Below are 14,608 nucleotides of genomic sequence, written 5' to 3'. Positions count from 1 at the left end.
GGAGAGACCCCTGGGAGTGGGAAATAACGGGACTCTCCCTCCCTCCCTTTTTCCTATCATGCTTTTCTTGACCGACGTGAATACCCATAATACTCCCACCTTTAAACTTGTTTCTACGAGTAGATGAAACGAACTGGGTTTAAGGATTCAGGATTTTAAGAGTCTTGGAATGTAGATTGTATGTATTAAGTTTCGACCGTCAAGTGTGTTAAAAACCTTGACCGACCGCTATTTGTGCGGATGTGCGCCTCTTATTAAAATAACAGTTGGAGTCAATAGCTGTAATCTAATAACATTGGCAAGGTCACATGAAAAAGCTTATTTTAAGTTTAATTTGTACTCGCGCGGGTGATTGCGTGTGGTTTGCTGTCGTGCTACGTGCTAAGGCTGCGAGGATTATTTGAAAAATTTTCCAGGATGTTTCTGCCACTTTTCGTTGCTTTTTGCGCCGGTTTAGCCACTGCAAGTCGCATCCAAGAGGCTCATTCGGCAGGTAAGCCTAAATTAGCGTAAATGGATCTCGACATAGTCGATGAACCTTTTTTACTGCCGTTGAATTGCTATCGCGCAATAAAGGAATACAGTATTTCGTTTAGATGCGGTTACTCCTCCCAAATCCTATTACTTCTTTATCTTGGGTGCAGAAAACGTCGCTTAAATCAAATCTTAAACTGCTAGAACGAATTGTAGATGTAAGTAGGAGGCGAAGGGTGGAACGGGGGGTGTGCACAAAAGAGAAGATTAATTATTATTTTGTATTTTAAATGGGTTAAGGGACGGGTAGGTGGGTAGCTTTCCAGAGAGACTTTGGACTGAGTAATCCATCTGGCCGGAAATACGAACGGATGTACAAGCAACAGATCCGCTTTTTATTTGGTGTGTTTCGTTTCTAAACAGAAAGACGATAGATACTCGGATGAGATACTACAAATCAGCGTTGCCAATATAGGTCTCAGAGAAAGATGTAACACATGACATTGACAAGACGGACTTTTGTAGAATTATTTATTTCAAAGCATTAAAAAATGATTACTAAAAGGTCAACAAGTCCAAAGCTCATTCAGTATTGAAATGCTTACGACGCAATTTTTTTTTTCATATCATTTTTGGCACGTTTTCCAGGCGGTAATGGCGGCTGTAATCGCGACAGGAAAATGAGAATGTCACCAAATTGTTGAAAAAAATACCATTCCAATGTAAACCCAAATGTTTTTTTCTCTGCATAAAAATCAAATAACTTTAAATACTACCTCGAAACCTTTTTAGCTAACACAAACCTTGGATCGGAAACATCTTGTCCCTCCTGCAAAAATTGTCTTTGCGCCTCCCCGACATTATTTTACCCCGGGGGGTATTTGGGTTAATTTTTGCTGCGTATGTGCCGCCCGGGGGGGGGGTTACTCCCATACATTACCTATACGGGTATGTGCCGCCCAGCGGGGTCGTGATTTTGAAGCTCCTGATTTAGAACGGGGTATCCATTTCAGGGGCGTTTTCTAGAACGGCGTATAAAAAATTGGGGATCACGGCTTTATCTTCTGCTTAAAATTGTTGCTGATTATGAAGAAGCATTTATTTGATGTATAAGTCGAACAAATAAAGAAATATCTTTTTAAAAAAACAGGGCTATTTCAATTTACAAACTTTCTAGAACGGAGTATAAAAAATTGGCCCATTTCTAGAACGGGGTAGCAGTTTTAGGAGAATTTTTTTTTAGAACGGGGTGCCAATTTGGGGTACCAGGCGGCACATACCCACCCAAAAAATACCCAAGTGCCCCCCCCCCCGGGATGTGCCGTCGGCCCCTCAGAACCCCTACACCATTATAGTCTGTTCTGTGGCCATATAATAGACCCCATCTTAGTCACTTTTGGGCAGATATAATTTTCGCGATGCCAACTCAGTCACTGTTTTATTTATGTATCTGCCTTATCAATCCTTTAAACTGAATTGACCCATTTTTTTTAAATTGAATGAAGTACATTTTACTTACCTACAGTACAAACAAACATTCTGGTACGTTTGTTAACCGTAAATGTGAAGAACCGTTTCTTACCCCAAAAATTCCGAAAATGTGCGATCCCATTGTAGTAACTCTATTGAAAATGCGACCCCATTATAGTCAATCAAGTCGTGAAAATGTGACCCCATCCCCATTAGCCTCCTATAAGGAAGTAACCCCTCGAGTATTTTACCTTAGTACCCCTCCCTGCTTGCACATTTCGCAAGCTCACCTTGATTGGCCTTTGGCCCTGCATGCGGGTTATAAGACCCATCAGGAATAGCAGGCTTCTAACAAGCAGTTTTTTTCGGTCATCTGCAAGAGCACGTACTCTCACTAAAACCTCATTAGTTGTCACAAAGTGGTCCTTTTTAATTAAGGTTTAGGTAAGATAGCGTAGACCAAGATGTGTTGGCTTTTATTAAGTTTAAAAGGAAACCTGAGTACAAGAAAAAGCTTTCTTTATGCTTCTTCTCCGAGAGTTAGGAGCGCGGGCTCATTTCCCGAAAAGCGGCTGGTAACCGAGCCAACCTCGCTCCCAGGACTTTTCTCCTTCCATTTTCTAAGGGAAAGCTTGGGGACGGCACGGGAAGGGACGGGACGGGACGGGACGAGGTTGTAATCGATAAGATTTCTACGTTTCTGATTGGCGCAATCTGCTGGTTAATTATTCATAACCAGTTACCTTTGACCAGACATTTTACCTATTATTTTTAGTGTTAAATTATTTTTATTTTAATTTTTTGTGAAAAGTGCCTGCAAATCCCACAGATTTTGTCACTGATGACCGCTGCTCATGCACCAAGGACCCTGTCCCACAGTGCGGCTGTTGTGCTGATTTCAAGTATGAAGAAAAGACACATCATAGTAAGTGTTATTTCACCCTGCCAACAGAGTCTTTCTTTCGTTTCCTTGATTCTGCTTGAATCGAGTAAGATCTCTTTTGAGCATGCGCGGCTTGTTGCCAGGATTGGTTTCAAACCCAGGCCTGCTTGCTACAGCGGGCTTGATTATGACCATCGGTTTATCAATAAACGGATGCTCAAACTGAACTCGAAAAAACCAGTTTGACGAAAGAGAATAAGATTGACTAGTCTAGAAGTTGGGCTGTGGCGACCGCAAAGGTTTGACGTGATTCAAACAGAGCCTCTTTTCTCCTCATCACTCCAAAAGACAAAAGTGAGGCTTTACTCGCGGGGTGAAATTGTTCAGTGATTTTTAAGTAGCTTTTATATTTCTGTATTTTCTGAAACTATTTTTATATTGCGTTTCTATATATTTTTAGGTGATTTGTTTTTATATGGGGTCTAGGACTCCTTTACAGTTCATCCTTTGGTTTTTAATCCGTAGATTGTAATAAATAAATAATAAATAAGGGTGGTATTATCTTCAAACCGGGAGATGGAAGGAGAGGATAAGACCGGGTTAACAAAGTTAATCCTCCATACACGCCCTTTTTTCCTAGAGAGCTTTCACGCATAGACGATCCCTCTTATAGTTAAATAACAAAGTGGCGGAAAATACAACTTTTAAAACGTTAAATTTTTCAGGTTGTTATATTTTTATTTTCAGTTTTGTGATGCGCTTGAAAATGGCATTTAGTTACAGAATCTATATTACATTTTAATGGAGTTACTAGCCTGCAAAGCAGGCGTAGTTTGAAGTGCCCCGCAATCTTGGACGTTAATACTACCAGAGAGTTGGGACGAGTCAAAAACTGATTTTAAGGGAGAGGTTGATGGTTTAGTCTTTTTCTTTGCTTTTCAAGATGGCGGCCGCGATCAACGTCCTCCGAGTCTCCGTTAAAAAACGCCTACTCTGCAGGCAATGAGTTACCAGCTACTAAATTACGTTCTATTGATAAAGAAAGTCTTATTTACAGATTTAACCCCTAATGTTGTTTTAATGCTTTTTACTTCTTTTAGTTTGTGTCAACACGTCTTACATTGCATCGGAGAAAGTAAGTCTCATTTGTTGATCATGTGTGTCAGTATGGAAAGCTAGATCCACGAACGAAATCGTGGGCATATCACTCCTCGGGCACTCCTTTTTGACAATAAAAGGGGTCGCTCATAGAAAATTTTCGACAAGACCACTAATGAGTATAAGAATCTCGTTATGTAGGTAAAATTATTTTCGCCGGCAAGAAGTAGCTATTTCAAAGCAAAAAATGGCGGTTTTTAACAAGGCTATGGACGATTCAGTCGGGTAGTTCAATATTAATATTATTCAATTATTTGTCAGCTCGATGCTTTTAAGGTTTTAAGCGGAACCAATCGTAAGGTTTACCCACTTATCGGGAGGGACAAGTACCCTGTGATAATTTACAGGGGTCCTCCCGGGATAATCACACTGACTTTCTTACAACACTTTCTGCCCACGCCGAAAGCTTGCTCCCATGCTTGGTTGCAGTTTAACAAATTTACCTTAGGCAGAAAATTACAACCAGAGAAGCTCTGTTGAAAACCATATTAATTTTGCGTTTTGTAGGCTCTGAGATTTACAGTGACTTATGATGGAAAGGTCCTCCTGAACGAGACTCTCTCGGGTAAGAGTAGCCTAAGGGGTCAGGCCAGTTTCAGCCCAGGTTGAAATCGCGGTCCACATTTTGCTCGATTACATGGCGAGTTTCAGCCCAGGCGCAATGTTTAGAATTAGGAGCAAAAAATTTGCAGAAAAGGTATTTTACATTCTCATATAAACACTTACACGGCGCAAGCCCAAGTTCATATTTCAGCCCGGATTGAAATTTGAATACAATTTCGCTCCTTGTAAGGGAATTCAAGCAGTCTTGGATTCTGGATTCCACGCCAAGGATTCCGGATTCTAGGTACTGGGTTCCAGATTCTTAGATAGCGGAATCTGGAATCTGGTTAGTGGGATTCCGGATTCTTTGAGCTGTATTCTAGATTCCACGGCAAAAATTTGCTGGATTCCGGAATCCAAAGAGCAACCTGTTGTAAGACAACGAAGTACTCTACGACACATTAAAGAGAATTTCCGATGTCCCGAAATTTTTACATGCGTAAATAGAATAGAGACATTTTCTGGAATTATTTGACAGTGGAAATGTACTCTAAAAGGTACTCCAATAATTCTTAGCGCCGAGGAAGAACTTATCGTTATCTTTATAACGAAACTCTTGCCGGCTTTGTCTCAAAAGTCACAAACGTGTCACTGTTAAAGTCCTGTTATCTTTACTCCTGAAACAGAAGTATTTAAACGTTGATATTCTTGCACAGTTGACAGCTGAAAAAAGTGACATCTTGAAACAAATTTTTTTATGGTTTTTACGCAGCAAAAAACCCACCACCATTTTGCCAAGGATTAAAACCATTAGCTTACATCTGCGAGAAGTATTCCAATATGTCCTACGGAGATGATAACAAATGGGGAGGCTGCCTGGAGATCTATGGCGGAGTGGTCGTGCAAATCCTCGACATCAAGTTCGGCTGCTTTTATTTGCCTGTCGACGTATTGGAGGTAAAACTGCATGCTTACCCCTGTAGCACATAACTTAGAAGTTGCGAGTCCTCGAAAGTAATAACCCCCGAAAGTAACAGCCCCCTACCCTCCCCCCCCCCCTCGAAAATGAAACAACTCCCCAAAAGTGTAAACTCCCACCTCTTATACACCTCTTTAATCTGGAAAACTCTCGAATATAACACATTTCACAAAAAAACCTGCCCCCCTCCCCCCCTGGTATGTAGTTTCCAACTGTAATTCATACAGTCACACCCCTCTGTAACAGACCCAGTGAAACCCTTCCCAATGATTTGATTCAGTCGACCCAGTGATGATTTAACCTCCCCGATACCCGGCAAATAGTTTGTTTCTACCCGGCTAATTTTTTTTCCCTCCCCGGTCGCTTTCTATCATGACTTCTACAAGACCAATGTATTTCGTTGTTCATATTTGTTTGAAAGAAACAAAAATATAAAACATTATTATCATAGACAAAACCAAAATACGGAGGATACAGGTCATCAACCTTGCATAAAAAAGTATAAATCGTATTGCTCTTCTCGCTACCACGATATGTAAAAGGGCTTCAAAGTTATCACACCGGTAAAGATGTAAGGCCGGCCACCCCTTTCCACTTTTATGAAAAATACACAACTAAGAAGAAAAACTCACTGGAAAATAAACCAACCCGGTGACGTTTTCGCGAACCCAGTGAAGATATGGATTCCTTTGGGTCTGTTAGAGAGGGGTGTACAGTCGGCTCCACCCCTTCGGTGCCCGCATTAGTAAGGAGCGGGGAGGGAGGGGGTGGTATCACGTGTAGTGCTAATTTGTGATTTTAATCATAGTCTCATATCAAGATGATAACTGAAGAGCCAACTAACCCAACTTTGGTCAACCGCTTCCTGGATTTCTTAAAGAAAACGTTCAAGGAACAGGTGCAGGGATGGTTTGGATGGGAGCCGACCGAGGAAAAAAAGTAGAGCAACGTGACGTATAGCTTACTTAGGGGCCGCTTGGATGACGAAGAGGACGAAGGAATTTAAATTTCTAACGTTAAATATAAAGCGGAGAATAAGTGGTTAACGGAACGCAAACTGAAATGTCTTTTCTAGGATAGTTTAATAGTAGAAGTTGCCCGATAGCACATGCTGAGTGTGATTTCATTAATGCGCAAGCATGATTTAAAATTTCCTTTTTATCTTTAAACCATTAGCTTCTACGATTATTGATTAGAAATTATAATGCAGTTGAAAACCTGAACCACCCAGAAAAAAAAAATTACTACTGTCCGCAGACGCTTTTATATTGGATGTCTAAACCCTTCGGTGTTTCTTTAAAAATGACTTCAAGGGAGAAAGGTTAAGACTTCTTGTGGTCTTATTAGTATTAAAATCGTAAATCTGATGGTCAATGTAAGTTGACTTCTAGCCTAATTTGAGGTAATTATTTGGCGAAGGGTTAAATAATGAACTTTCATCCACTAGTACGATTGCTGGGATAATCAACGTTACAGGTGTGTTACGTCTCCTCTGGCAGCGATTATCGTGAACAAGCAAGATCCTTAGTCGGAATTTTAACGTTTGCACTTTTTTTAAGTGGTTGGTGTGGGAGTTGCAATGCTTGTATCGCTCTTTCATTAATTATCGAGCATTGAAAATAAAGCCTAAAACGAGAGCTATTTTCATTGAAGACAAAGCATGTTCAAACGAATAAACTGCTTACATTTATTTAGTCTCTAAAGGACCTTTATATTTGTCAATCTCTTTAAATTCCAGCCGCGCTCTCTCTCCTTTGATAAGCTTTTCCAGGAGCGGTGCGAGAGAGCGCTAAGCTGGAAACGAGCGCCCAGTGTCAGGAACCGGCGCAGGGCAACGATGGGCGTGTCCCCCGCGCGCTTTCTATCTTTCAATTATTGCTGTTTTTACGGTGATACCCAGCGGGACCCTCTGCGGAAGAGAGAGTCATCACAAGAAAGGTTTTTCACTCACCCTCGTTTGGAAAGTGAGGGTTTTTGAAACTCGAGAATGGCCTATTTGAAATTCACCTCCGACAGGAGCCCATCACCTGCCTCAGATCATCACAAACGAAGGATACTGTAGAATAGGAAAGATGGAAAGGCGCATTGCATGATCGAGGCGTCCATCATTTAGGCATCGAAAAGTTTAACCAACAACCACTGTACTAAGGCGATGTCAACGAGAATGCTGCCAAAAAGCACTGGGTTTCATAATGAAAACGGCAACGCTCAGGTGCATCTCGCCTTTTAGTACACTCGTCCGGCACGGCCACGGCACTATTGTGACGTGAAATACACTAAAAAAAAAGACATTAACACTGTACAGGAGCCAACGATAACGCCAGGGGGGGTACTTCCTTATAAGACGTTATGGGGATCAGTGCCGCTGGATGGGGTCGCATTTGCACGACTGAAGTGACTATAATGGGGTCGCATTTTCAATAGAGTTACTAGAATGGGATCGCACATTTTCGAATTTTTGGGGGTAAGACAGTTCTTCATATTTACGGTTAGCAAACGTACCAGAATGTTTTTACCGTAGATGAAAAGTAACGTGTTCTTCGTTCAATCTAAAAAATGGGTCAATTCATAAAAATAGAAAGTGAACAAGCTGGGATCGCGGAAACTACATAAAATATATGTCCAAAAGTGCAATGCGGTCTACAATTGGCCACAGAATAGACTATAATGGGGTAGGGGCTCTGAGAGGCCAGCGGCTTATACCCAGCAAATATTAACCTAAGAACCCTCCTCCCCCCACTCCCTCGAACGATTACGCCGGAGGTAATTAATTAACTCAGGAGCCCATCAATGGGCTCCTGATTAACTACATCCATTCCTAGCTACAACAGCCCGCGTGTTAGACGTAGAGATGGGACTGGGAAAAGGGTGAGACAACTGGAAAGAGACCCTTTCCCTCCCCTCCCTCCCCTTTTTTGTCTGCCACGCAGCCTGCTGCTCTTCTTCTTTCGAACCTGTACTTGAATACGCTTTCTCGCAATCAAATGGTGGAAAATTTTGCGCACCTGTAAAAACTGTAGCACTTGAAATAATCGCATTGAAGTTTAAAATAGCTATATTATATCCAGCGTAACTGGCGGTTTCGTTGGGTAGGGGCCATTGAGGTGAGCGCGAAAGAGCGGCGAATAAGCGAGGGGATCGAATCATGTGCTAACAAAAGAACGTAAAATGAAAGATCACTCTGGCCCTTGGAGGTTCTTTAAGACAACACGTGACTTATGGAGGTTATAGTATGGAGAGGAAATTGTTCATGTTACTGTATTATGCTAAAGTTGTTTGGCTGCGGCACTTCCAGTTAGGTTGCAGGAAATAAATCGTAAGTTACTGAAAGCTCGATAGTTTTAAATGTACGTTCCAGGCCATTTTTTTTATCTAAAAGAAAACCGGGGCATTTTCACCAATGATGAAAAGACACCATGATCTAAAGAACAGTGGATAATCTTAGTAATTTTGGTAATAAAGAAAACACCCGCTAATAAGAACCTTACATTTTTTGAGGTCTGGCAGGTCTGAGGTCTTTTATTTATGGTTCTTGACTGTTATCTAAGATGATTGCAAATTTTTTGGGTGTACATATAATATTATTAACTCTATGTATGATTTGTTTCACTCTTGGCCTGTTTGCAAATTATTTTTCCCTAACATCACTTAGCCATTCCCTCAAAAGTCACATGAATGTGTCCTTAAGTTAACTGGATTTAATGTGGATTACAAGTTTATAGTTTGATTTAAATTATGAATCTATTAACAGGAGCTTCGCTTTTAGCCCTGGCCAAACCAACGAGTTTGACTTCGAGATTACCAGTTGATACTACAAGAAGATACGGCACCAAACTGTATTTACAAAATTAATGAGAAGTATTACTTATTCCCACAATGGAAAAAGGTTTATAAAAAGGTGCAGATTGCAATTGTCTTCATGGACCTTGCTTAAAGGAGCTTGCAATGTACAATTGTGAACAAATTCTGTATATTTAAGGACCAAACTCAAGTTTCTTTATTTATCTGGTAGTCATCAACTATACCTCCTTTATAGAAATTAAGAACCAACTAAGCCTAAATTGCCAATAACTACCCTAAATGGCTCTTGATCACATTACATTAGGCCTGGAAAACAAATTCTTCCCAAACAAAATAACCCAATCGCCCACCTACACCATGCACATAATTTTTCCTGTTTGTGCGCGCGGGGACAAGAACTTGCTAATTCATTGCAGTCATTCAGAGTACTTAGTAGATACATATTTTTGGTTTATTAAAAACTTTTAGAGAGACATAAGCTCCATTTACTGTACGGTTGGTATTTTTTGACTACTTTCCATTTTATTGAAAATATTAGTTCGTTTTGTCTGTTCCTGGGTCGGGAGGATGTTCAATGATTTCCGTAGCGATCCTTGAGGATGGATGCAAGTCCTACAACTATAGGATTCTATAATTACCTCAGTTGTCACCGCAGATTTTGATTGCATGCAGTTCTCTTCAAGGGCCAAGGCATTCAGTTTTCCTTTTTCTACAGTTGCAATTTTTTGGTTGTTGGACTTGTTGTGGAGATTTGCGCAGATTCATCGCAATAAATCGATGGATTATACTTCTGAAGTCTGGAAATCAGAATACTAAGTTTCTTTTTAATCACCCTCAGTCCCTGAAACGTCGACCCACAGTTATTTCTCCGCAGTCTACGGTTATACTTTTCTGAAAACCCAACGAAACCAATTTAAGAAGCATCATGCATATTGGTTGTGAATTATTTATAGCTTTAACGTAAACTAACGAGGTTTAAAGGCTTTGCAATTTCAAATATTTTATTTAAAGACATATAATAATATTATCCTTATGGAAACCTTATGGCGGTGCAAACTTGCTAATTCATTGCACTTACATTTATTCAGACTACACTCTAGATATATATGTATATATATGGTTTTCTGTAGTTTATTAGAAACACTTTACAGAGACATTTTTCTATTTTAAGTAAAGGGTTAGCATTTTTTGAGTACTTTTCATTTTACATATTTGTTCCTGTTTGTTGGGGCACATGAACTTGCTACTTTATTGCAGTCATTCAGAGTACATAGTAGATATATATTTTTTAGTTTATTAAAAACTTTTATAGAGACATAAGCTCCATTTACAGTAGGGTTGGTATTTTTTGACTACTTTCAGACACCTCACATAAGGCACCCTATGTTTTTAGACAGTTTGTATTGTCTGTTGCTGAGTGGGAAGGATGTTCCGTTATTTTTGTAGCAATCCTTGAAGTTCGATGCAAATGAATTTCAGGCTCCTTACAAGGTTCAATTAACAGCCGTCTCCTTAGAGTAACATACTAACAATACATTTGGTACCTGATAACTCTTATCAAAACTTCCTCAAGCCTTACCTCGCTCGCGGCACGTAATCAATCATTCTGCTTAATCAACATAAGGATTAATAATAACAATGACTACTTTGATGATGATGAAAAGGATGATAATAATTCTTCATGACATACCCATCTTCATTAAATAATTGTTTAATTTTACATAGCAAGCGCATTTTTAAGATGCGAAGATCATCTCAAGGGCGCAAATAGATAACTCTTTTAGTTGGCCCACGTGGAGTACACCGTTGACGACAAGAAATGAATTGCAATTATAATTTCTAGTGGAAAAAACAATCACACTTATGACTGTGAATATGGAATTTCTGGGACTGATCAAACAACGTGAAAGCACTTCAGGCAATGTGAAAGACTTTCGAAAAAATTCGACTAGTTAATACACCAGTCCCATCAAAAGGACAAAATACGACGTTGTATGGTCTAACTACAGAGGAAAGACAAGATAAAAAGAAAAATAATAAAATAATCTCATTGAATTAATTTAAATAATAGCAACCTGAACATACACAAGAATGTGTTATTTAACAGGCTGATGGGTTATATTTTTATGATTCAAAACCAATTAAATTATTTGCTTATTATTCTCTATCATTCTGAGTTTGAGTTCCTTTTCTTGGGTGATTTTAGCAGACAGCCAGTCAGAATAGTTCACCAGATACTCTTTTTTACAAGAACAACTTTATAAGAATTTCGAGGCTTACATGTGAGAAACTTAAGAATATGATATGTATAAACCTAAGGCTGAGATTCTGAAGATGATATAATTTGAAAATTTATAAATAGAATACATTTATATCTTTTGAACTTAATCGTAAAACTATTCCTTTCTCTGAACGGCAAAACAAGCCACCAAAGCGAAAAACGTGCATTACTGCAATAAATATACCCAATAATAAAACGGAAAAGTGAGTTGCTATAATTTAAGGATAATACAAGTCATAGAATATTTTCTGTAAAAACAACGTTCTTGTAAAAGGAAAAGAGTGTATGTATCAGTAGCAAAGATGAGTTCTTATGATACTTATGATATGAAGATTATAGTATGGAGAGTAAATTATTCATGTTACCGTATTATGCTAAAGTTGTTTGGCTGCGGCACTTCCAGTTAGGTTGCAGGAAATAAATCGTAAGTTACTGAAAGGTCGATAGTTTTTAAATGTACGTTCCAGGCCATTTTTTTTTATGTAAAAGAAAACCGGGGCATTTTCACCAATGATGAAAAGACGCCATGATCTAAAGAACAGTGGATGATCTTAGTAATTTTCGTAATACAGAAAACACCCGCTAATAAAAACCTTACATTTTTTGTGGTCTGGCAGGTCTGAGGTCTTTTATTTATGTTTCTTGACTGTGATCTAAGATTATTGCAAATTTTTTGGGAGTACATATAATATTATTAACCCTATGTACGAATTGTTTCACTCGTGGACAGTTTGCAAAGTATTTTCCCCTAAAATCACTTAGCCCAGTTCCCTCAAAAGTCACATGAATGTGTCCTTAAGTTAACTGGATTTAATGTGGATTACAAGTTTATTGTTTGATTTAAATTATGAATCTATTAACAGGAGCTTCGCTTTTAGCCCTGGCCAAACCAACGAGTTTGACTTCGAGATTACCAGTTGATATTACAAGAAGATACTGCACCAAACTGTATTTACAAAATTAATAGAAGTGTTACTTATTCCCACAATGGAAAAAGGTTTATAAAAAGGTGCAGATTGCAATTGTCTTCATGGACCTTGCTTAAAGGAGTTTGCAATGTACAATCGTGAACAAATTCTGTATATTGAAGGACCAAACTCAAGTTTCTTTATTTATCTGGTAGTCATCAACTATACCTCCTTTATAGAAATTAAGAACCGACTCAGCCTAAATTGCCAATAACTACCCCAAATGGCTCTTGATCACATAAGATTAGGCCTGGAAAACAAATTCTTCCCAAACAAAATAACCCAATCGCCCACCTACACCATGCACCAGAAAAGTAATTCTTAAAGTTTATCACTTACATAATTGTTCCTGTTTGTGCGAGGACATGAAATTGCTAATTCATTGCAGTCATTCAGAGTAAATGAGATGTATAATTTTTAGTTTATTAAAAACTTTTAGAGAGACATAAGCTCCATGGTTGGTTTTTTTTTACTACTGTCCATTTTATTGAAAAAATATTAAGGGAACATATATGCTTAGATAGTTCGTTTTGTCTGTTCCTGGGTGGGAAGGATGTTCAATGATTTCTGTAGCGATCCTTGAGGATAGATGCAAGTCCTACAACTATAGGATTCTATAATTACCTCAGTTGTCACTGCAGATTTTGATTGCATGCAGTTCGTTTCAAGAGCCAAGGCATTCAATTTTTCCTTTTTCTACAGTTACAATTTTTTGGTTGTTGGACTGGTTGTGGAGATTTGCGCAGATTCATCGCAATAAATCGATGGATTATACTTCTGAAGTCTGGAAATAATCACCGTTGTAGTTCCTGAAACGTCGACAGTTACTTCTCCGCAGTCTACGGTTATACGTCTCTGAAAACAAAACCAATTTCTGAAACATCATGTATATTGGTTGTGAATTGTAAAACTTTAACGTAAACTAACGAGGTTTAAAGGTTTCGCAATTTCAGATACTTTATTTAAAGACTGATATTATTATCATTATGGAAACCTTATGGGGGCGCAAACTTGCTAATTTAATATTGCACTTACATTTATTCAGAGTACACACTAGGTATGGTTTTCTGTAGATTATTGCAAACACTTCATAGAGACATTTTTCTATTTTAAGTTAAGGGTTAGCATTTTTTTAGTACTTTTCATTCACATATTTGTTCCTGTTTGTTGGGGCACATGAACTTGCTACTTTATTGCAGCCATTCAGAGTACATAGTAGATATATATTTTTTAGTTTATTAAAAACTTTTATAGAGACATAAGCTCCATTCACTGCATGTAGGGTTGGTATTTTTTGACTACTTTCAGACACCTCACATAAGGCACCCTATGTTTTTAGACAGTTTGTATCGTCTGTTGCTGAGTCGGAAGGATGTTCCGTTATTTTTGTAGCAATCCTCGAATTTCGATGCAAATTAATTTCAGGCTCCTTTATTACAAAAGGTTCAATTAACAGCCGTCTCCTCAGAGTAACATACTAACAATATATTGGATACCTGATAACTCTTATCAAAACTACCTCAAGCCTTAACTCGCTCGCGGCACGTAATCAATCATTCTGCTTAATCAACATAAGGATTAATAATAACGATGACTAGGATGATGATGATGATGAAAAGGATGATAATAATTCTTCATGACATACTCATCTTCATTAAATAATTGTTTAATTTTACATAGCAGCGCATTTTTAAGATGCGAAGATGATCTAAAGGGCGCAAATAGATAACTCTTTTAGTTGGCCCACGTGAAGTACGCACTTGACGACAAGAAATGAATTGCAATTATAATTTCCAGTGGGAAAAAACAATCACACTTACTACTGTGAATATGAAATTTCTCGGACTGATCAAACAACGTCAAAGCGCTTCAGGCAATGTAAAAGACTTTCGAAATTTCGACTAGTTAATACACCAGTCCGATCACAAAGACCAAACAAAATACAGATCATGAAATAGGATGTATAAATTGATTTTGTATGTAATACGACGTGGTATGGTCTAACTACAGAGGAAAGACAAGATAAAAGAAAAATAAGAAAATAATCTCAT

At 38.5% G+C, this 14,608-nt stretch overlaps 1 protein-coding gene across 1 annotated transcript; it reads left to right on the top strand.

Annotated features, from left to right (window-relative positions):
* Positions 1 to 325: 325 nt before the first annotated feature.
* LOC140946004 (uncharacterized) lies at positions 326 to 7,197 on the top strand. The gene is made up of 6 exons (XM_073395067.1): positions 326 to 493; positions 2,756 to 2,869; positions 3,928 to 3,962; positions 4,493 to 4,550; positions 5,301 to 5,485; positions 6,316 to 7,197. Exons 1-6 carry the CDS (start codon positions 418 to 420, stop codon positions 6,448 to 6,450), a joined length of 603 nt encoding a protein of 200 aa, XP_073251168.1. The 5' UTR covers positions 326 to 417; the 3' UTR covers positions 6,451 to 7,197.
* Positions 7,198 to 14,608: the final 7,411 nt, after the last annotated feature.

This window comes from Porites lutea, chromosome 8 (genome assembly GCF_958299795.1).
Source record: "Porites lutea chromosome 8, jaPorLute2.1, whole genome shotgun sequence".
Classification (NCBI taxonomy): domain Eukaryota; kingdom Metazoa; phylum Cnidaria; class Anthozoa; order Scleractinia; family Poritidae; genus Porites; species Porites lutea.
Note: the sequence above shows the minus strand (reverse complement) of the source record. Positions and strands in the feature narration are given on the sequence as shown.